The sequence below is a fragment of the Pristiophorus japonicus genome, chromosome 9 (assembly GCF_044704955.1).
Source record: "Pristiophorus japonicus isolate sPriJap1 chromosome 9, sPriJap1.hap1, whole genome shotgun sequence".
In the NCBI taxonomy this organism is placed as follows: domain Eukaryota; kingdom Metazoa; phylum Chordata; class Chondrichthyes; family Pristiophoridae; genus Pristiophorus; species Pristiophorus japonicus.
The window spans coordinates 68231316-68255638 of record NC_091985.1 but is presented as its reverse complement, the minus strand read 5'-3'; the positions used below and the strand labels follow the sequence as shown (position 1 = coordinate 68255638).

At 41.6% G+C, this 24323-nt stretch overlaps 1 protein-coding gene across 1 annotated transcript in view; it reads left to right on the top strand.

Moving 5' to 3' along the window:
* lyplal1 (lysophospholipase like 1) overlaps positions 1–11909 on the top strand; it is a 66906-nt gene extending 54997 nt beyond the window's left edge. The window contains exons 4-5 of the mRNA XM_070889438.1: positions 10086–10201; positions 11435–11909. Of these exons, the coding sequence (XP_070745539.1) occupies positions 10086–10201; positions 11435–11662 (344 nt within the window). The 3' untranslated portion in view covers positions 11663–11909. The remainder of the gene's footprint in view (positions 1–10085; positions 10202–11434) is intronic.
* The last annotated feature ends 12414 nt before the right edge of the window (positions 11910–24323 follow it).

Below are 24323 nucleotides of genomic sequence, written 5' to 3'. Positions count from 1 at the left end.
ACTCCGTGGTCCCTCCCCCAAACCGACCCCTCGCAGCTGAGGCCTACCCGCCCGTAACCAGCCAGCCTCTCACTCTGACTGGCTGTGGGCGGGAATCCGAGGCCTCACATTCAAATCAGGCCCTGCTGTTAAAGTCGGCTCAGTCTGCGCGATCCCGCTCACGTCGGAGGCCCCCACCCCCATCCCGCCTCCCTTTAGAAAATTCCGGCCTATGACTGAAATTCACCTGCCTTTTTGAAGCTTATTATATGTGAATAAGCATAGGGGGGAAAATTGCGATTGGAGGCGTCCTTCGGACGAACGCCTCCGACCCGAAAAATTTTATCGAAAATACCTGGTGGTGACGGAGGTACCTTCGATTCCGGTCGGAGGCCTTCATTCGATGTGCAGCGTACAGGGGAGATCACATGTTTAAAATGAATTGAAATTAAATGTTTTAGAAAAAATATATATTTTTCAACATTTTTTAATGTATTTAATAGGGTTAAAAATAAACTTTCCTTAAAGGACAGGGTTTTTAACATAAAAATGAATGATTACATTTAATTTTTATATGTTTTAAAACTCTTAGGCTGGCAAAAGTAAGCTATGTGCTTGCTTTTACCAGGAGTAAAAGTTTGAAGGACATTCGCTGGGCATGAGTTGGGTAAATAGTCCAATCTCTCCCACACGGATGTTGTTCTCCTGGGGATACGGAGGATCTGTCAAGAGAAATCTTGACAAATCGGTAAAGCCAGTTTTTGGCGCATGCGCATCTCACCCCAAAAACCGGCTGTTGCGAGGCCTCGCCGGGTCCGTGCGCACTCTGTACGCACCCGGTGAGACCGGAATTTTCGGTCCATAGAAAGAAACCTAAATATAGTGAAAAATGTTTTTAAAAAAAAATGAACCCTACATTTTCAACAATGTATGACTATATTACATTGTATCTAGTAGGTTGTTTGGCCTTGGAATAAATTTTTTCAACCTCAAAATCAAAATCTGAATTTACTTCCATAATGAAGGAGTGTAACTGCTATCTAACAGTAAAAGTTGATTTTGAAATTCAATTCTTAACAATTAATAAAGTGCATTTGACTGAATTGGTGATAATTGAAAATGGCACAGTTGTACACTTGTCCTTTCAGTTAATCCTTGTCCTTGTAGTTTATGTTTTAATACAGGTTAAGTGTCTGAAATCCGGAGTTCCAAAATTCGTAATGTTCCGGAATCCGGACACCGGGCCGATCCATGGTGGGGTCATCCGGAAACTAGAAAATGTTCTGAAATCTGGACTCCTCCGCCTCGGCGGCCCATCCTCTCCCCGCCCCTCAGTGGCCCGATTTTGCCACAACTTTGCCCTCGGCGGCCCGTCCTCGCCCCGCCCCTCGGTGGCCCGATTTTGCCGTGACTTCGCCCGCCCTGGCCCTGGCTCGCCCCCTTCTCCCGCCGGCCCCAGCTCCCCCCCTTCTCCCCCCTCTCCCCCTTACCTTGGCTGCCAGACCCCACCTACCTCAGCCCAGGCAAAGACGTTCCAAAATTCGGAAATACCCAGAATCCGGAACAGCCTCGGACCCAAGGTTTCCAGATTTCGGACGCTCAACCTGTATCACAATAGAGGCACTCTGTAAATGGACATTTTATATGTAACTCCCCTGATGTGACATCAACATTCTATTTCAGTGATTCCATAAATGGCTGGGGGTGATACTCACAATCCCTGAGGTTAAATTAAGAGGATTTCAGTAAAAAAGAACTTGTGGTCCCATGCTTCCAACCATAAAACACAATAATAATGAATAAGTGAGACTATTAAGTCTTTTTAATATTTTGTGTTATGTGACAGTCAAGTAGAATGCAGTTTGAAATAACATTATGTATGTTACTAATTGAGAGATTGAGTAGAATTGGCCTATATTCCCTAGAGTTTAGAAGAATGAGAGGTGATCTCATTGAAAAATATATATTACTACAGGGCTTAACAGGGTAGATGCTAGGAGGATGTTTTCCCTGGCTGGGGCGTCTAGAACTGGGGTCACAGTCTCAGAATGAAGGGTTAGCCATTTAGGACTGAGATGAGGAGAAATTTCTTCATTTAAAGGGTTGTGAATCTTTTGGAATTCTCTACCCGAGAGCTATGGATGCTCAGTTGTTAAGTACAATTAAGACAGAAATCAATAGATTTTTGGACACTGAGACTCGAGGGATATGGAGATAGTGCGAGAAGGTGGAGTTGAGGTCGAAGATCAGCCATGATCTTATTGAATGGTGGGGCAGGCTGAGGGCCGAATGGCCTGCTCCTGCTCCTAGTTCTTATGTTCTTACGATTGAAGACAGTAATGAACGCTCACGAGGAAACAAAAAAAGATTGGCAGTTATGTGGAGAAGGTTTTAATGAATCTCTGATAAAATCTACTTACTGTCACCTTTAAGGGAATGCCATTGCTAGTTACTAATGGATATTCAATATCTCTCGGCCAACTCGCAAGGTGCTGAAAGCTTTTTTGCGTTTCATATTTGCAGAAACTGATGACAATATACAAGAAATTTGAGATTGAAATAATTAAAACTGTACTTGCTGCAGAGTAAATTGAAATAAATGTGTTAAAATTAGGATCTACTGAAACATTATCCAGGTCCTCAGATAAGAACAGCTTGTCATCAAACATATTGGCTGAAATCAGCAAGGGTATTGCAGTTACAGTACTCACCCAGAAGGCATTGTGGTACTGACAGACACATTGCAGGATTTTTCCATAGAAAAGTAAATCAGAGACCAAACCTTTTGTATATTGTAATTTCAAAAAGGAAAACAGATTGGTCAACCGCATAAAATGTGTAATTACATAGTTATTCAAATCTCATAGTGCTATATACATAAAAGACGCCACCATGACTAACTGCAGGCGATCTTGCCAGTATGTGACTAAATAGGTACAGTAATTTACCTTATAAAGAGTCAGAAGACTGTTACCAGAATTGTATTGCTGTGTGTGGGAACTTTACTTTGATCTCTTTATATGCATTATGTTTTAAAAGCAATAATACATAAAGCACATTGTGCTTTGACATGTTTTTGTAAAATGCTTATGCTGTTGAAGTTACTGTTTGTAGAGAATTATTACAGGAATTTTTAGGAACTGCAAAGTTTCAATAGGACCAATAAGCTTTAGTCTTCTTCTTGGAAAAAGTAATGCGAGAGAGAAAATGTAATTTGACCTATTGAATTATACTTCTAAGACGTTAACAATCTCATTATGACAACCAAGTATGAATGTAAGAAAAGTTATAATAAAAGCCTTGATATTTTTGAACTTGGTACATTAAAATTCTTGAATTATAATGTAAGGCCTCCAGTCCATTGAAGTCAACGGGTAATGCTGTAATGGTCACACATTCTATTCTTCCTTCAGTGGTAGTACTGTTACTTAAAAGGTACACATTTTACAAGATTATCTGTTCCTGCTTCAGAGGCACTGCAACCTTTCTCAGTCTGTTACAGCAAACACAGCTAGGAGATGTTCCCTGTGACTAACTATGAGCAAAGCTATGAGAGATTCACTAGTGTGTGCATATATATAGTAAAATGCTTGTATATGACAATATTTATTCCCTGTGATGCTTTTTATAATGGGAAAAATCCCAGAGGGTTTTAGGATGAACTAATCAAATCAAACCCCTCTGCTCTGTCCCCACTCTACTTTTCACCTTCCTCTCCCTTTCCCCTGGCATTTAACCCCATTCTAGCTTTTCCCTCTGTTTCTTCAGGCTTCCAGTGCTGGTCATTTTTCATGTCTGGCTCATTTATTCTGTGCCATCTATTCTGCTTCATCTGAGGACAACATTTGTTCTTGATATCCCATGTACATCTCTATGGGTGATCCAACTAGCAAATTTCAGGAGATATCTTTAGTTGAAAGAGAGACATACACACAGAACATACCTTTCCTCATAATTTAAGTTTTCATTTTTTTTAAAACATAAATGAGTTCAATTTTGAAATCACAGAGGAAACCTTTAGCTTTTGATTGCACCAATGTTTTTGCTAGTTAATTACTGACACCTGTGAGACAGGTACAAAATTAGATAGAGGTAGATAGACACACACGAACTTCCAATAACCATTCACAATAAAAACAAATGTAATCTTTGCAGAGATCTTTTGGAAAGTTACAAACTAGTGCTGATATACCCATGTGTCCATGTTTACATTTTGGTAGAGACTCTTGTCAGAAAAGTACTTGGTTTAGGTCTGCTTTTCTTAGCCTTTCCAGCCACTGGAACCCAGCAGTTTCCCCCCCCCCCTCCCACCCCACCCCCTATTTTGCCAGCTTCTCTTGTTTTCATTTCAGACTTGATTAGACTTTCAATCATCTTTTCCTTGGGTTGCCTCTCACTTCCTTAGATATTCACACATGTTTTATTTCTCTAATGTCTTTATTTTTTTCCCATTGTCTAATGTAAAGATCATCTCGGTCATCTATCCAGCTTTTCCATTTCACTGAGAATTTCACTCTCATGCCTACCCCTCCCCTTTGTTCTGATTCTATTAAAAACCCTGTTCATCTTTCATTTTTTTTTACTTCTGATGAAGGGCTATAGGCTTGAAAAATTAACTTAACTATTCTCTCCATAGATATTGACTGACCTGTGTGTTTCCAGCATTTTCTGTCTTTGCAAATACTAGAAATCGGAAACAATTTTTGCTTTTGAATTGTTTCTTTACTATGTTGTAAGTTTTATATCATCTCAGCCTGGATACTACTACTGAGGCAGTCCCTCGGAGTCGAGGATGACTTATATTGTGAGTTTTTTGTTGGACCTCGGCCTTCAGATGTCTAGAGCTACTCTCTTGCTCTCGAGTTGTGTTGCTGTTTCCAGTTCAAGAATGTCTTGCGCTTGCGGCTTATTAGCTCCTGGATCTCCTGATCATTCTCATCGAACCAGTCTTGGTGTTTCCTGGTCGAGTGACCTAGCGTCTCTTCACAGGTGCTAATTATGGAGGCCTTGAGGACAGACCAGGTGCTGTGGGCACTCTGCATTTCTGGGTCACTGGGAGTAGTCGGGTTGGCAGTGAGGCATTGGCTGAATAGGGCTTTCTTAGCAGGGTCTTTGAGTGTTCCAGTGATGATTTTCCTGTGGCATTGTTTCTGTTGTCGTCGCTGTTTTGGGGCTACGTTGATGGTGATGACAGAGCGGATTAGGCGGTGATCCATCCAGCAGTTGTCCGCTCCCGTCATGGCGCGGGTGATGCGCACGTCCTTGCGGTCCCTCACTTGGACGATGACGTAGTCCAGCAGATGGCAATGCTTGGAGCAAGGGTGTTGCCATGAAGCCTTGTACTTGTCTTTCTGACAGAACAAGGTGTTGGTTATGACAAGGCCATGTTCTAAGCATTTCATCAGGCGGAGGGTACCGTTGGAAGTCTATGTCTTTTCCAACTCTGGCGTTAAAGAAGCTAAGGAGGATCAGCTTGTCGCCTGTTGGGACTCGGGGCAGGAATTATTCAAACCTGAAGTAGAATTCCTCTTTGGTCTCGTCTGTAGCTTCCAGTGTTGGGGCGTACACGCTGCAGTTTGTTTTGCCCTTGGTGGTTTCAGATCACCCCCCATACAACAGTTCTAGACACCGGAATTATAGTGGTGAACAGAAATACAGTTATAGCCGGATCTTTCGGTCTCAACCGTCATAATGCCTTTATTCAAGTTAAAGCAGACACCTGCACCCAGTAAAACACACCCTAGTGGTGTAAAACAAACAAACACAGTACAACACACAACCCTGGCCCGTCTGAACAGGCCCCTAACGCGAAGTACCCATGACTAAAACGCTCCTGCTCGGATTCAAAAGTGCACCATCAAATCTGCCCATTGTGCGTACGCTTACGATCCGTGCAAAAACCTCCCCACTAAACCCCTAAGGCATGATTGGGACATACGACACCCCTTCACACTATGCGGTGGTCTTAAAGATGTGTGGGCTGGGATAAATGCTCACCAATTACCCCTCTGGCTTACTCGCTGCTTCTTCCGATGAGGCGTATCTTCTGGTTCTGTACCAATCTGTGGTATTCAAGTCCAGTCTCAAGGTCAGCTTCCCAGTCGAAATAGCGAGGCTCTCTTTGCTCATAGATGGTGTTTCTTCTCTCCGTCACAGACAAAGTGCTCAGTTCTTGTGTGTTGAACGATGCAAGCAGGCGTAGAAGAGGGGAGAGAGTGAGAGATGGCAGCAAAACCTGCCACTCTTATGCCTGAAAAATGCTTCTTCTCATGCCAAAAGTTCAACTGTCCTTTGCCTGAGGCAGTACAACTGAAAGCAAAATCATGTCTTCGGCCTGTTCCTTTGTTACTGGGCTGTTTCCTCGATAAGGCTCCAACAAATCTGGGTGGTCAAATAGCTTCCTTTGTGTCTTGAGCACTGACCAATCTTCTTGATCTCTCACTGATTACATGACAAAGGGCCCGTCCATCAGACATCTTCCTGCCATTGATTCCTGCCCACCTGATGTGTATTCCTGTGGGACATGTTTGGACCTGTCCACATCAGGCTATCTGCTTTTCTGCAGTAACAGCAAATTAAAGCAATGTCCAAAACCTTAAGTCCAAAAGTTTATGCTTTTGCTGACGACGTTTTTGTGGAATTCTTACAGCGCTGAAGACTGGTGAAAGTGAGACTAGGATGAGCCAAAGAGTCATGAGGCGTTCGTTTGTCCCGCAAGGGGAGTCTCTGAGATGGCCCACTAGCTCATTATTTTATGGCGATGCCGAACCCATGGTGGCAGTGTTCTTCTGGTTTACCTTTCCAGAAGAAGGTGTAAACTCCACCTTTTCTTTGAGCTGGCCTTCCTCTGCCCGCTGGGTCTCGCTTAGGGCGATGATGTCTACGTCAAAACGTCTGAGTTCCTGGGCAACGATAGCAGTACGACGTTCCGGTCTGTCACTGTTGGGGATGTCCCTGAGGGTCCTGGCGTTCCAGGTCCTGAATTTCATTTTGAAGGATGAAAGATGCCTGTGCGTGAATTATTTTAACGTGGTGTGGCTGTTGCACACCAGCTACCACATGGGCTTGGCAGAGCAAGGTCTTGGTCCAGTGGCAAGGGGATCCAAGATGACTGGAGACCAGACTCCGCTATATGGGTCTAGCACGCACGCACGCACACACACACACACACACACACACACACACACACACACACTCCTACTGTTCTCCTTTCTCCTTCCAACAGGTCCTCTCTCCCTGGGATTCATACAATGCAGTGTAGGCCTCACGGCCTCACTGTTGGTCCATGCTGTTCCTTCCCTAGGCCATGTCCACGCTGCACCACTCCTGGGCTCCGACTTCGCCGGCCCCAACTTCCGCTCCTCACCGGTCGTGTCCCCCGCTCCTCCCGCAGCTCGCCGACCCCCGCTCCTCCCGCAGCTCGCCGACCCCTGCTCCCCACCGACCTCCGGGCCTCCCGCTCCTGGGTCCTGACCCCACCGCTGGGCTCGACCTCACTCCAAGATCCGCCACCAATCTTTTACTTGGATTCCCGTGACACCAGTTTTGTCGTCCTCTTTGATTTTGTTGCCTTCTGAGGACTGCTCGCGCTGCTCCCTGCGATGGCTAGCTCTTGGTGTTCCCACCCAGGTTGGGTCGGCGCCGTGCAGAGTCCTCGGGCGCTGCTGCATTTATCCCTAGTGTTGCCCCTGGTGTTCCCACCCAGGCCGGGTCACTGAGGATACTTAGCAGTAAGTCAATATGGATACTAAGCAGTTAGTCAATATATCAATTTTGTTTACGAAAACAGTGGCATTATTTTTATTTGAACAATATTTAAATTGCATGAAATTCTTGCTGTTTGAGGAGACAGAAATAGTTAGAATAACTTCCACTTCTATTTCTGGTAGGATTTTCCATGTCCTAACAACCAAGCCCTCCCTTCGTTATTTGGGTAGTGATATTAAATTTATGCCCTCCAGTTACTGACGCAAACACCAGCGGAAATAGTTTTTCCCTATTTACCTTATCAAACCTCATTATAATTCTGATCAACTCTCCTTGTAACCATATGTTCCAGTGAAAAGAACTCCAGGTACTCCAGTCTCACCTGATAACTAAAGCCTCTTATCTTGATGGGGGTATGAGGGGGTAAGTGGATAACTCTTTCAGAAAGCTGATAACTGCACGATGGGCAGAATGGCTCAGTGGGTAGCACACTCGCCTCTGTGTCAGAAGGTTGTGCTCAAGTCCCACTCCAGGAACTTGAGCACAACAAATTTAGGCTGACACTCCAGTGCAGTGCTGAGGGAGTGCTACACTGTCGGAGGTGCCGTCTTTCAGATGAGACATTAAACCGAGGCCCCGTCTGCTCTCAAGTGAACGTAAAAGATTCCATGGCACTATTTTGAGGAAGAGCAGGGGAGTTATTCCCGGTGTCCTGGCCAATATTTATCCCTCAATCAACTTAATAAATAAACATTATCTGGTCATTATCACATTGCTGTTTGTAGGAGCTTGCTTGTGCGCAAATTGGCTGCCGCGGTTCCCACATTACAACAGTGACTACTCTCTAAAAGTACTTCATTGGCTGTAAAATGCTTTGAGGCGTTCGGTGGTCGTGAAAGGTGCTATATAAATCCCAGTCTTTCTTTTTGTGCTGTAAATGTCTATGCTGTTACCTTAATAAATCTCTTCTATATCCTCCATTACATTGACATCCTTCCAAAATTAGGACACTCAAAATTGGACACAATATTCTAACTGGCCGAACCAGTTTCACCTATTTGTATTCAAAGCTGTTGCATATAAAACCCAAGATCCATGTGTGCTTTTTTTTTTTAGCTTTATCAATATGCTCTCTCAAGGAGACTTATCTGCTATTTCCTCTTCCTACTCTCCCAAAGCGTTTTATCTTTATTGGTAATGTCCACTATTATTATAAAATTGCATATTTTAGACAGTTATTTTTTTAAAAGCAGTATTTTGTGCATCAACTAGTCACTAATGCATAGGAACAGATGTGATGATTTGTAATAACCTAAATGTTTAATCAGATTCAGACCTATATCATCTTTTCGGCAGAGGGGAGAGAAATAATTGCATCTGTAACATATCTCAAAAAGGAGAGGAATTTCTGAAATGTCTACAGGAGAACTTTCTTGATCTATTTGTTTCCAGTCCAACAAGGAAGGAAGCAGTGTTGGATTTAGTTTTGGGAAATGAAGTAGGCAAGTGGAGTGTGTTACAGCGGGAGATTATCTAGCTAACAGTGACCACAGCATAATTCGGTTTAGAGTAATTATGGAAAGAGACCAGAAACTATTGAAGGTAAAAATGCTAAACTGGGAAAGAGCTTTTTTCAGTGATTTAAGAAGGGACCTAGCACAGGTAGATAGGAAAAGGCAGTTGCAGGGTAAAGCAGTAATGGAGCAATGGAAGGCATACAGGGAAGAGATAATTCAGGTACAAACTAGGCATATTCCTTTGAAGGGAAAAGGTAGAGCATCCAAAACTAATGTGCCCTGGGTGACAAAGGAAATAAAAGTTAAAATAAAACAGAAAAAAGAAATGTATGACAAATGACAGAAGAAAGATTCAGTTAATAACCAGGAAGATTATAGAAAGTACAGGAGGGAATTGAAAAAGTTAATAAGGGAAGACAAAGCGAGGTTACGAAAAAAGATTAGCAGGCAACATTAAATTGAACCCTAAAACATTTTGTAAGAATAAAGTGTAAGAGGTTAGCTAGGGAAAAGTTGGGCCTATTAAAGACCCAAAGGAAAATCTTCATGTAAAGGCAGAGGACATAGCTAAAGTATTGAATGAGTACTTTGCATCTGTCTTCACAAAGGAAGGTGAGACTAGAACTAGGGGGCATAATCTTATAATAAGAGGCTGCCCATTTAAAACAGAGATGAGGAGGAATATCTTCACTCAGGGTTGTAAATCTGTGGAATTCGCTGCCTCAGAGAGCTGAGAAGCCAGGACACTATTGAGACAAACTCCAGTTTTTGCATACTAAAACTCTCAAAGCTTGTGTGACTTCACATTAATCTGCATAATGACATTAAATTTGATTTTTATTTGATAAAACTATTGATTTGGATCCGTATTTGGCTTTGCAGGGGGATTTTCAATGGGAGGGACTATGGCTATGCACTTAGCCTATAGATTCCATCAACAAGTAGCAGGAGTGTTTGCTTTATCCGGTTTCTTGAATAAGGATTCTGTTGTCTACCAGGTAAGCAGAAGGATGGGACTTGCATTTGTATAGCACCTTCCATTACCTTGAGATGTCCTAAATGAATTCATAGCCAATTAATTACTTTTGAAGTGTAATCATTGTCATATAGTGAAATGTTGCAGTGAATTTGCACAGAAGTCACACGAGCAACAAGATGATTGAACAGTTAATAAGTTTTGATAGCACTAATTGAGGGAACAATGTTGGCCACAATACTTTGAGAATTCTGCTGTTTGGAAAAAGTGTCATGGGATCTTTTATCAGATGGGGACATAGTTTAATGTCTTGTTTGAAAAATGACATCTCTGACAATGCAATGCACCCTTAACACTGTACTGAAATATATACTGAAGTCCTGAAGTGGGACTTAAACTCACTATCTTCTCACTCACTTGAGAAAGCTACCAATTAAGCCAAACTAACACTATAAGGTAAGCTATAAAGCATTTTTCAGTCCAGCATAATTTTAATTGAAATGGAGGGCTACGTAGCAAAATTTAGTCTGGGGATAGGTTGAAATATCACTAATGATGCCTAAACACATTCATGTAAAATTTCTTTGCTGTTCTAAGAAAGGCATTAATCCATACATTTAACACCATTGCTAAAATAGTAGACAGAAGAATGTCATAACATGTTTGTTATTAACATCGCATAGCACAATTTCAAAACGAAGGTGTGTTATAATGTAATTAATTTACCTTTTTTTAGTTATTTGAATAATAAATTTAAGAAAGTTTATTCTTTCACTGTTGCAATACCCACTATTTAAAACCTTTTAACACGCTTTTTGGTTTGCCTGATTTAATTGATTAAGAAACTCAAAATGTATTAATCTATCAATTTATTTGCAATGCTTGTTTGATTGGAGTCACAAACCTTGCTCCATTAAAGTTAAATGTTTAAGTTAAACCTAAATGTTAAGGTTCATGAATAGGCCAGTGAATTCAACCTCAACAAAATTTCAATCTTTAATTGTCTACTACCTTTTTAACATTTCACCAACATGTTTTTGGGTGATGATTTAGAGCTGTACACTGGTTTTCAAGTATTGTTTTAATATCTAGATGCCTATCATTACAGAATAGTAAATTGAAAAATATTATTTTAGTGTTTCATAAAAACATTGTGCATTCTATTATTTAAGGTTTTGTTTAATATGTGAAAAAGTGGAAAAACATTGCAAACAGCAGATACATATATCGATAATATATATGTTTTCATCTCCAGGCTGTCCAAAGTACTAAAACCTCAATGCCTGAATTGTTCCAAAGTCATGGAAACAATGACCAACTAGTTTTGTATGAGTGGGGTAAAGAGAGCTGTTCGCACTTACAGTCACTGGGAGTGAAAACCACTTTTAATACTTTCCCTAATCTCTATCATGAACTGTGTAAGTCAGAGTTGGAACAGCTGAAGTCATGGATTTTACATAAACTACCTAATGATGAACAGTAATGCTATTTAATCTGAATAAAATAGTTCTTAATGTACATATTTAATTTACTTTGTCATCCATCTATTAGCCAATATTGTCAAGGATGAAAATATATCATGGACAAATCCAGACGTAGCAAAAGAATGGCAAAATAATTAAATCTCATTTAATGATTGTAGTGTTTATGTACCCTACTTCTCTTGAAATGCATTATTGTCTTATTCTGTTGTACGAATATACTTCATTATATTAAATAATTTACCTTAATCATTGTGCTCTTAAAATTACTTACATGGCAATCTGTTGCATATTCCAGACTTCTTCTGTCTATGTTTTATGCTCCGATTCATAATCTTTTAATTTTAAGACAAATATTGCTTTAGCAAACCATAATAAGAATATAAGAACATAAGAATTTGGAGCAGGAGTAAACCATTCGGCCCCTTGAGCCTGCACCGCCATTCAATAAGATCATAGCTGATCGTCTACTTAAACTCCACTTTCCTGCACTATCCCTTTATCTCTTGATTCCCTTAATATCCAAAAATCTATCAATCTCTGTTTTGAATATACTCAAAGACTGAGCCTCCACAGCCCTCGAGTAGTGAATTCCAAAGATTCACCACCCTCTGAGTGAAAAAGCTTCTCATCCCAGTCCTAAATGGCCGACCCCTTATTCTGAGACTGACCTCTGGATCTAGACTCCCCAGCCAGAAGAAACATTCTCCCTGCATCTACCCTGTCAAGCTCTAAGAATTTTGTATGTAGCATAATGTTAGCTGTAGCTTACTTAATTGCCATCTATTTAAAATAATATGTTGCAGAGATAGTCTGTTTCTAAAGATAATCAAGTCTAGTTCTAATACTCTCTCTTGCTGTCTCTCACTACAATTCATCAAACTCCTAAAAATGACTTCCCTTCATCTCCCTGGTTCAGTATAAAAGCTGGTACATCTTCGAACTTCTATCCTATAGAGGTTCCCATATTTGAATGTGCCCAAACTTGGGATTCAACATGTATTATATGTTGAAAATAGTAGGTCAGCCACCGCATTTCTGCTCAAAGTACATTGAAATCGTCCATCTTTATAGAGTTTCCCATTTTAAGTGCCTTGTTTACTTGCAATGCCTAGTATACCTGTAGGTGGTGCTGTGATAGGTCTTTACATTGGATCCCGAAACAGCCCCTTATTGCTGAATATTGACCTTGAGAGTCGGAATACTTTTCCACACAAAAGCCATCAGGTGGGTGTACAGCACAGTGCATTCTCATTATCCACATATACATTATTTTGAAGACTACTGGTAGCAGCATAGACCTGTTGGGCTAAATAGCCTGTTCGTGTGCTGCAAACTCTATGTAATTTGTGAGAACTATAAATGTTGTATTCTGAATAATGTTGAACATTTATTTACAAATGCACAGCCTCTCTCTCGCTGAAATATTCTAGTGAGTTAATGACCCTTCACTGATGCCTCCGATTCTTTGAGTGCCATCCAAGTAGTGCCCGCAATAGTAATTTGATCAACTCGGCTGAAGACCCATCCCGAATTTTCAGTGTCCGTGTAGCCTGGTATATTATGAATAAATCTAAATTCAGTTAATTCCAATTTAATAAAGTCCACACTTGCTAAACATCTGTGCCAGCCCCAACTCCCTCTACGTCGCCTGAGATTGTTTGCCATCTACATCATGATGGGCTTTATTAGCTTTTAATTGTCTAGATTATAATGTACCTCATTTTTTTCTTTCCTCTGATTTGTTCTGAAGGTATTTCAAGAGTTTGCTGCAGGAGTCAATTTTGTGTACTTGCAGTGTTTACACAAGTCAAATGCCACCTATTTTCCTATCACAGGTGAAACTGTTCTAGTTTTATGAGTACTATTACCAGTGCTGAAGAGTATGAAAAATAATCACTATTACTCTTCAGTGCCAGTTTGACCCAGTTGGTAGTATTCTTGGCTCTGAGCCCCCTACCAGGCTTCCAGTTTGTAATCTAGGCTGTCACTCCAATGCAGTCTTGTGGGAGTGCCATCCTTTCAATTTTGGTTGAACAAAAGTTTGAATGGAGTTATATAGCACTTTATGACCTCTCTCAAATGTCCCAAAGCACTTCATATACAAAGAACTACTTCGTTGTTGATGCCACAAAGCACATTCTTCACATAGGAAGTTCCCAGAAATGGCAGGAATATATTTTGGTGAGTTGTCAAAGATATGACACAAATTCCCTGCTCATCTTTGAATGATGGGCTCTTTTAACACCCATCAGAATAGACAGACTGCATTTCAGTTTAATATCTCATCCAACCACTGAAATGTTGGCCTAATTTATGTGCTCGAGTCCTGTATTGGGATTTGAAGCCATAAACTTCTGACTTGAGGATGAGCAGTCTGCCAAATGAGCCAAGCTGACGTGACATAAGATGCTAGACTGAGGCCTTGTCAGCCTACTCAGCTGGATGTTCAAGATCCCTTGGCACCAATGGTCCCATTAAGCTGTGCAGTCGTCTAGAGATCCAACGCAGGCCGCTCACTGGCTTTACAATGGGAAAAAACGCGCATGCGTGGAAATTTGAATAGGCCACGCAGCTTGTTAAAGAGGCCGCACACCCAAAATAAATTAGAGGGAACATTGCCATTATGTGAAGAGAAATAAATTCTCAATGGTGTCCTTATTAATGTTAATCCCTCAACTAACCACCAAAAGCCGATTACCTAGGCATTCATCTCATTGCTGCCTTGGGATCTTGCTTTGTGTAAAGTGGTTTCCATGTTTACCTACATAACAGTTACTCCATTTTATATGAAGCACAATGAGACATTTTCCGGAAATGTAATACAATGCTAGACCGATATAATTTTTTTTTATTAAGGATTAAAATTGATGAAAGGAATGTATCAATGTCATATTACATAATAGAGAGCGCACAAAATAAGGAAACAAAATATGAAATAAGTATGGGTGGGATGAAAGGAAAGAGAAAAGCAGTTGGGATGTGTTTGATGAAATACAGTGAAATACAGGAACATACAATTTATTGTCAAGGTGACTTTGACCCTCAAGTACAATGATTAAGATGTTTCCCTGTATCTATAATTTTAAGTCATGGAAAGTAACTGTTGCTCGCAAGTCTACTTGAAGCAGCAAATCTGCTCCCTGAAAGAAATATTTCTTTCTTGTAGTTTCCAGTGTTATCCACAGCGACTCGCCTACTTTGCCAACTGAGTAGTTAGTGCCAACCATTAATAATAGGATGACTGATGCGGCTTGGGTCACTTGTACACAGTTTGAATTGATTGCTAACATATATAAAATGTTGAGAGCTAGCTGCAGGTTGCTGTATTATGATAGGATAATGAAACAAACAAGGTGCAGGCATGTTTATGGGAAAGTATATAGGAACAGGAGTAGGCCATTGAGCCCTTCGAGTCTGTTCCGCTAAGATGAGGGAAGTATTTTTTTTTTAAATGCAAAAAAATTAATTTAACTGACTACTCAAATTGGTTACTGGTTTTGCATAAGGATAGTATAGTTAATAGGAAGGTAAAAGGAGGTGCTAACAACCAGGCATAGGCACAATGGGGCATGAGTTAAAAGATTAATACAAGGTGAAGAAGGAGCCAGGCTTAGTGAGGAATGAAGAGATGCCAAGGAAAAGATTGTTTCTAATTTTTGTATGGATCAGGATAGAATATCATTCAAAACAAGGACAGTTAATGTAAGACCCCTTCCTGCTTAGCAGTCATGGCCATTATTGTATTCATTTGCTTTAAAGCCATTGGCTTAAATGGTTTGGCTTTCTCTGTCTATTAATAGAGCACTCAGGATATTTATATAGATGTTCATTCTGTTTTGTAATCAATAGCTAATGGATTTATAATTTGCATCAAGCAAGTTGGATGTGCATAAAGGTTTACGCAATTTCTCCTCTTAGCCCCGATGCTTTCAAAAATTGCAGTTACTGCATCAAGCCAGGATCATTGTGTACAGATCCTCTGAATATGTATTGCAGTAAAACCAACAGGATTAAACTAGTTAAATCCTGAAGAGATTAACAGAACACCATTGCTAGCAATTCCACTTGCAGTAAAGACCTATACTCCGCCAAGAAATTTCAGTATCCTAGCAAATCTGGGTAAGCCACACTGGACAGCCATCATATGACTGACCTGCTAACCGAGAAAACACCAAAGAAGTCAAGGCCAAACAGATCAAAAAGAAAATCAGAGGATTGCTAAAGGAGAAGGGTGCTTATAGACAGAGTCCTGGAATTTCTTATACACAGGCAACTCTCGATTATCCGGGATCCTCGGGGATTGGGCTCTGCCAGGTAAACGATTTCTCTGTTGGAGCGAGTTGACATTCTAAAGCTAAAACTTCAATTAAAAAGTAGGACCTCAAAAGTAGTAATCTCGGGATTGCTACCAGTGCCACGTGATAGTCAGAGTAGGAATCGCAGGATAGCGCAGATGAATACGTGGCTTGAGCAGTGGTGCAGCAGGGAGGGATTCAAATTCCTGGGGCATTGGGACCGGTTCTGGGGGAGGTGGGACCAGTACAAACCGGACGGTCTGCACCTGGGCAGGACCGGAACCAATGTCCTAGGGGGAGTGTTTGCTAGTGCTGTTGGGGAGGATTTAAACTAATATGGCAGGGGGATGGGAACCAATGCAGGGAGACAGAGGGAAACAAAAAAGAGGCAAAAGCAAAAGACAGAAAGGAGATGAGGAAAAGTGGAGGGCGGAGAAACCCAAGGCAAAGAACAAAAAGGGCCACTGTACAGCAAAATTCTAAAAGGACAAAGGGTGTTAAAAAAACAAGCCTGAAGGCTTTGTGTCTTAATGCAACGAGTATCCGCAATAAGGTGGATGAATTAATTGTGCAAATAGATGTTAATAACTATGATGTGATTGGGATTACGGAGACGTGGCTCCAGGATGATCAGGGCTGGGAATTCAACATTCAGGAAGGATAGAATAAAAGGAAAAGGAGGTGGGGTAGCATTGTTGGTTAAAGAGGAGATTAATGCAATAGTTAGGAAAGACATTAGCTTGGATGATGTGGAATCTATATGGGTAGAGCTGCAGAACACCAAAGGGCAAAAAACGTTAGTAGGAGTTGTGTACAGACCTCCAAACAGTAATAGGGATGTTGGGGAGGGCATCAAACAGGAAATTAGGGGTGCATGCAATAAAGGTGCAGCAGTTATAATGGGTGACTTTAATATGCACATAGATTGGGCTAGCCAAACTGGAAGCAATACGGTGGAGGAGGATTTCCTGGAGTGCATAAGGGATGGTTTTCTAGACCAATATGTTGAGGAACCAACTAGGGGGGAGGCCATCTTAGACTGGGTGTTGTGTAATGAGAGAGGATTAATTAGCAATCTCATTGTGCGAGGCCCCTTGGGGAAGAGTGACCATAATATGGTGGAATTCTGCATTAGGATGGAGAATGAAACAGTAAATTCAGAGACCATGGTCCAGAACTTAAAGAAGGGTAACTTTGAAGGTATGAGGCGTGAATTGGCTAGGATAGATTGGCGAATGATACTTAGGGGGTTGACTGTGGATGGGCAATGGCAGACATTTAGAGACCGCATGGATGAATTACAACAATTGTACATTCCTGTCTGGCGTAAAAATAAAAAAGGGAAGGTGGCTCAACCGTGGCTATCAAGGGAAATCAGGGATAGTATTAAAGCCAAGGAAGTGGCATACAAATTGGCCAGAAATAGCAGCGAACCTGGGGACTGGGAGAAATTTAGAACTCAGCAGAGGAGGACAAAGGGTTTGATTAGGGCAGGGAAAATGGAGTACGAGAAGAAGCTTGCAGGGAACATTAAGGTGGATTGCAAAAGTTTCTCTAGGTATGTAAAGAGAAAAAGGTTAGTAAAGACAAACGTAGGTCCTCTGCAGTCAGAATCAGGGGAAGTCATAACGGGGAACAAAGAAATGGCAGACCAATTGAACAAGTACTTTGGTTCGGTATTCACTAAGGAGGATACAAACAACCTTCCGGATATAAAAGGGGTCAGAGGGTCTAGTAAGGAGGGGGAACTGAAGGAAATCTTTATTAGTCGGGAAATTGTGTTGGGGAAATTGATGGAATTGAAGGCCGATAAATCTCCAGGGCCTGATGGACTGCATCCCAGAGTACTTAAGGAGGTGGCCTTGGAAATAGTGGATGCATTGACAGTCATTTTCCAACATTCCATTGACTCTGGATCAGTTCCTATGGAGTGGAGGGTAGCCAATGTAACCCCACTTTTTAAAAAAGGAGGGAGAGAGAAAACAGGGAATTATAGACCGGTCAGCCTGACCTCAGTAGTGGGTAAAATGATGGAATCAATTATTAAGGATGTCATAGCAGTGCATCTGGAAAATGGTGACATGATAGGTCCAAGTCAGCATGGATTTGTGAAAGGGAAATCATGCTTGACAAATCTTCTGGAATTTTTTGAGGATGTTTCCAGTAAAGTGGACAAAGGAGAACCAGTTGATGTGGTATATTTGGACTTTCAGAAGACTTTCGACAAGGTCCCACACAAGAGATTAATGTGCAAAGTTAAAGCACATGAGATTGGGGGTAGTGTGCTGACGTGGATTGAGAACTGGTTGTCAGACAGGAAGCAAAGAGTAGGAGTAAATGGGTACTTTTCAGAATGGCAGGCAGTGACTAGTGGGGTGCCGCAAGGTTCTGTGCTGGGGCCCCAGCTGTTTACATTGTATATTAATGATTTAGACGAGGGGATTAAATGCAGTATCTCCAAATTTGCGGATGACACTAAGTTGGGTGGCAGTGTGAGCTGCGAGGAGGATGCTATTAGGCTGCAGAGTGACTTGGATAGGTTAGGTGAGTGGGCAAATGCATGGCAGATGAAGTATAATGTGGATAAATGTGAGGTTATCCACTTTGGTGGTAAAAACAGAGAGACAGACTATTATCTGAATGGTGACAGATTAGGAAAAGGGAAGGTGCAACGAGACCTGGGTGTCATGGTACATCAGTCATTGAAGGTTAGCATGCAGGTACAGCAGGCGGTTAAGAAAGCAAATGGCATGTTGGCCTTCATAGCGAGGGGATTTGAATGCAGGGGCAGGGAGGTGTTGCTACAGTTGTACAGGGCCTTGGTGAGGCCACACCTGGAGTATTGTGTACAGTTTTGGTCTCCTAACTTGAGGAAGGACATTCTTGCTATTGAGGGAGTGCAGCGAAGATTCACCAGACTGATTCCCGGGATGGCGGGACTGACCTATCAAGAAAGACTGGATCAACTGGGCTTGTATTCACTGGAGTTCAGAAGAATGAGAGGGGACCTCATCGAAACGTTTAAAATTCTGACGGGTTTAGACAGGTTAGATGCAGGAAGAATGTTCCCAATGTTGGGGAAGTCCAGAACCAGGGGTCACAGTCTGAGGATAAGGGGTAAGCCATTTAGGACCGAGATGAGGAGAAACTTCTTCACCCAGAAAGTGGTGAACCTGTGGAATTCTCTACCACAGGAAGTAGTTGAGGCCAATTCACTAAATATATTCAAAAGGGAGTTAGATGAAGTCCTTACTACTCGGGGGATCAAGGGTTATGGCGAGAAAGCAGGAAGCGGGTACTGAAGTTTCATGTTCAGCCATGAACTCATTGAATGGCGGTGCAGGCTAGAAGGGCTGAATGGCCTACTCCTGCACCTATTTTCTATGTTTCTATGAATAAATACTGTGCAATCAACAACAAACAGTAACAAGGTAGTTAAGTATGGACATTACCAGCATGCATGCAGGTGGCTTCGAGGAGGAGATTGTCGAGCTTCGGGGTTCCGGAGCGCGCTGCCTTCCCAGGCTGAAAGGACTCTGAACGCACCAGCCTGATGCCTTCCCAGGCCGAAAAGGTCTTCAACGCCAGCGGCGGCCGCGAGAGACAGCGGCTGCAGAAGCGCGCACACAGAATTTTAAATGCTGTTACAACAGTTTCCTGTTGCATCTGTGTGCGGATAACCGAGAGTTGCCTGTATTTACACCCAGATACACATGCAATCTGAGTGTAATCAAATACATGGCCTAGAAGATTGTGGAATTATGTGCGTAGCTACAATGGACACGCTCAAATCTCCTTGACCTTTTGCGATCCTCCATCAAACCCTCTGCCCTAAAATCTCTCCACCCATAATAATGGCTCCCACTCTCAATTTGCAGAGCCTTATATGGGAGTTTCCTGCAATTGCAGTTGCTTAAAGGCTCTATTCAAATTGCGACCAGATTTTCAGGCACAGCAATGTTTTGGTGTTTTATTGACATTTTTTGAGCATTTAAAAAAAAAAAGTCCTCAGAGACCTAGACTGTATTTTCTGTTTCTTTGAATGGATTTTTATGGCGTAATTATAAGTCACCTTAAAAATTGAAAAGCTTCTGCGAATGCAGGTTCTTAAACATGCTGTTCCGGGTGTGCATAAATAATGGTTGAATGAGTTGAAACTTTAATTTTCATACTTAAAAGAAGAAATATACAGTGTGAGTTTGGTGCTTTCCTTGGCCCCGGTTACGTTGATTTACGCCTATTTTACGTTCAGGCATATTCTAATGAGATTCACAGGAAATTTAAGCATCACAAGCTCGGCAGATATGGGCGTATTTTCAGGTACAATTCCCAGGTAGTGCCCATGTAGGAAATTCTAGGTGAAAGTTCAGAGGCTGGTAGCCAGGCACAGGTCTGGACTGTTCGACTTGCTGCGTCTAGCTTTAAGCTATTAATTACAGAACATCTATATAAATATCCTGAGTGTCCTAATAATAGGCACAGAGATTACTGGACCGTATATCAGACAATCAAAGTAGACTTGGCTTACTTGGGCTCGATTGACTATCCAATTGAAGTCCGACTGAACTGATCAGTACCTCAGATTGAGTAATTAAGGTATTTTAAGCAAGAAGTCATCATTATTTGGAACATTTTCACCTGTGTTCATGAACTTTACCATGTGTGATTATGAGTCATTTTTTTTTAAAAGAACTGATTCAAATCTTCCCTGGCATTTTTTTAATAATGCACAAATTTACTTTGCATTATGGCATTGTGATCTCTGAACATTTACTGGCCGTGACTTTTACACTTTATAGTTAAAACAACAGTTGCTAAAAGTGAACACTTAAAAATAAATTTCCTCCATAGTTTTGTCAAGGATCCAAAACAGTAGTGCCAATAATGATTTCAGTGTTTGAAGCACATTACACAGCTACTATGTCATGCTATTTCAGCATTTTGACATTTACTTTTGGGTCAATTAGATTGTTGGTGGTGATGTGGTTTCTTATGCTGCACGATCATTTTTTCATCATTACCTAAAACTCCCCAATGCCAATTTGTCATTGTATTCTCTGTATTATCAAAGGAACAGCTGTCGCCTCCACATTTACCACTAAAGATCAGGTTAGCCTCGAGGTGAATGCAAAAGTGAGCAATTGCCCAAACTTTCTCAAAGGTAAAAGTTTGTTTTAAAATCTGATCTGCCTTTGAAATATTTTTATGTGATTGAGTTAATGCTTCATATTAAAATGTGGTTTATATCTACACACATTTCTACATACCAGCAGCTTTCATTACATGAAATAATTTTTGTATCCACTATTTCACTTTGTATTCTTAGACTTGTGTGCTGCACATGGCCCTCGATTATGTCATCAGATCTGTGCAGCAACTGTTTTTCCAGTGTTCTCTTTGAAGAATACAGTGGTTTTTATAAGGTCTTTAGCTCACCAGTGAGTCCATTAGTTTGTGTTTTAAATATCAAATGTTCCTTATTTTAGCAATTCCAGACACCTACTCCAGATGAGTGGAATTATTGTTACATAAATTAGATACAGGTGGGACAAAAAGAAGTGACATGTTAAATGCTGCCTTAAAATTAATATCTTGGGGGAAGTGAAGTACAACAATGTCGAGCTCAGACAGGTATTATCTTAATTACATACCACATTTTTGAGCTCCCACCTAATGTTTCACCCTTGGGGTTTTTAAGTAAAGAGTGAATAATTTCTGGTGCCATGTTGAATGGTAGATTTCTTAGTGAAATATGATTTTACTCCCCTTCCCAAATTTGCCAAAAGGGGCACAGTTTAGGTAATATAAAGTCTAATCAGATCTGAAGTACAGAAATCCAAATGCTATTTAAATATTCCATATACGAAAAAGAATACTGTTTAGTATTCTTTTTCCAAAAGATGGTTTCTTTTTGCTAAGCTTGTATTTTTAATTTTTAAAAATATTAATCAGTTTTTCATGGCATCACACAAAAAGAGTGAAGGCCAAGTATAGTCTCTGAAAACAGTGAGACACTGGGGTATACTTGAACCAGGAAATAAAGATAGAATTCAATCCGTGTTTTAAACTCATATTCTGTCCTTATTTTTGTTTTCTATTTTGAATTGCTATGTCCACAAGAGGAGGGGGGAGAAGGAGGGAAAGGAACTTACTGGGAGAGGGAAGAGGGGAGAGGTGTGCAGATGGGAGGAAGCTGAGTGAGTAGAGAAGGAGGGAGAGGAGAGGAGAGGGGAGAAGAGGAATGGGTAGACTGGGCAAGGGAAAGTATTTAAAATATGCATTTCAACACTTTAAAAGAGGTCCGAAAGTTGCATTTTATAATATATAGACAATCACAAGCCTAATTCAGCAGCCGCCACGGAGGGAGGCCCACTAGTGCATCAACATCAAATGCCATGAAAGCACAGTGTGACTGTCTGATGGCTGAAAATTACAATTTCAAAAGAAAGAAAACTTATAAGATATCCTCCAGAGGCAAGAGAGTATAGAAATGAAAATATTGCATAAAAACGAATATGCCGCCATACTGAGCCTAATGAGTGGCTGTAGGAATGACTGGAAACCCACAAGTGGGTGTAAAATGGACACTATGAAAGTGTAGCAGGACAACCAAATGGCAGAAAAGTTAACATTTAAAAATTAACTATTTTCTAAATACAAGCCTAAAGAGAAGACTAACTAAAACCAGGTAGCTTAAAATTATGAGTATTGATTAATTGCAATCAAGATAAATATCAGAAAATGCTGGAAATCTCAGCAGGTCAGGCAGCATCTAGGGAAAAAAATAGAGTTAACGCTTCGGGACTGTGACCCTTTGTCAGTACTGGAAAAGTTCGAGATGAAACAGATTCTTAAGGAAGTGCAGGCGCACTGAAAGGGGGAGAGGGGAAAAGAACAAAAGGGAAGGTCTGTGATAGGGTGGAAGGCAGAAATGATTTAAGAGACAAAAGGGATGATGGGCAAAAATGATGGTAATGGCACAAGTTAGGAAACAAAAGATGAGTCTAGACAGGGTGTGAATGGCGAAACAATCACCAGCTGCCATGGGAAAGAGGAAAAAAAGGAGGGGGTGGAGTGGTTTTAAAAAAAAAAAGGGAGGAAGGGCAAAAAATAAGGGCAGAGGTTCTGGTCTGAAATTGTTGAACTCGATGTTGAGTCCAGAAGTCTGTAAAGTGTTTAAACGAAAAATGAGGTGCTGTTCCTCGAGCTTGCGTTGAACTTCATTGGAATAGTGTGGGGAGCCGAGGTCAGAGTGGGAGAGGAGTGGAGAATTAAAGTGACAGACGACCGGAAGCTCGGGGTCACGCTTAGGGACAGAACGAAGGTGTTCTGCAAAGCGGTCACCCAATCTACGTTTGGTCTCCCCAATGTAAAGGAGACCACATTGTGAGCAGCGAATATAGTATACTAAATTCAAAGAAGTACAAGTAAATCGCTGTTTCACCTGGAAATGGTATTTGGGACGCTATACAGTGGGAAGGGAGAAGGTAAAAGGCCAAGTGTTGCATCTCCTGCGTTTGCACGGGGAGATGACGTGGGAAGGGGAAAGATGCTGGGGATGACTGCGGAATGGACCAGGGAGCAGTCCCTTCGCAATGCTGAGGGAGGAGAGGAAGATGTGATTGATGGTGGGATCACACTGGAGGGTGGCGGAAACAGCAGAGGATGATCCGTTGAACGTAGAGGGGGGGGGGGGGGGGTGGCATGAAAGGTGAGGACAAGGGGAACTTTGTCGTGGTTCTGGGAGGGGAAGGGGTGAGCGCAGAAGTGTGGACACGGTCGAAGACCAAGTTAACCATGGTGGAGGGATTCCCCGGTTAAGGAAAAAGGAAGACATATCAGAGGCACTAGTGTGGAAGGTGGCATCGTCAGAGCAGATGCCACGGAGAAACTGGGAGAATGGAATGGAATCCTTACAGAATGCAGGGTGGGAGGAAGTGTCGTCCAGGTAGCTGTGTGAGTCAGCGGGCTATCCCCAGAAATGGAGACAGAGAAATCGAGGAAGGGAAGGGAAGAATCGGAGATGGACCATGTGAAGCTGAGGGAAGGGTAGAAATTGGATGCAAAGTGAATGAAATTTTCTAGTTCAGGGCGAGAGAAGGAAATGGCACCGATACAGTCATCAATGTACTGGAAAAAGAGGTGAGGGAGGGGACCCGAGTAGGAATGGAACAAAGAATGTTCCATGTATACCATGAAAAGGCAGGCATAGCTAGGACCCATGCGGGTTCCCATAGCAACACCTTTAATTTGGAGGAAGTGAGGAGTTAAAGGAGAAGTTGTTCAATGTGAGAGCAAGTTCAGCCAGGCAGAGGAGGGTGGTAGTGGATGGGGACTGGTTGGGCCTCTGCTCGAGGAAGAAGCG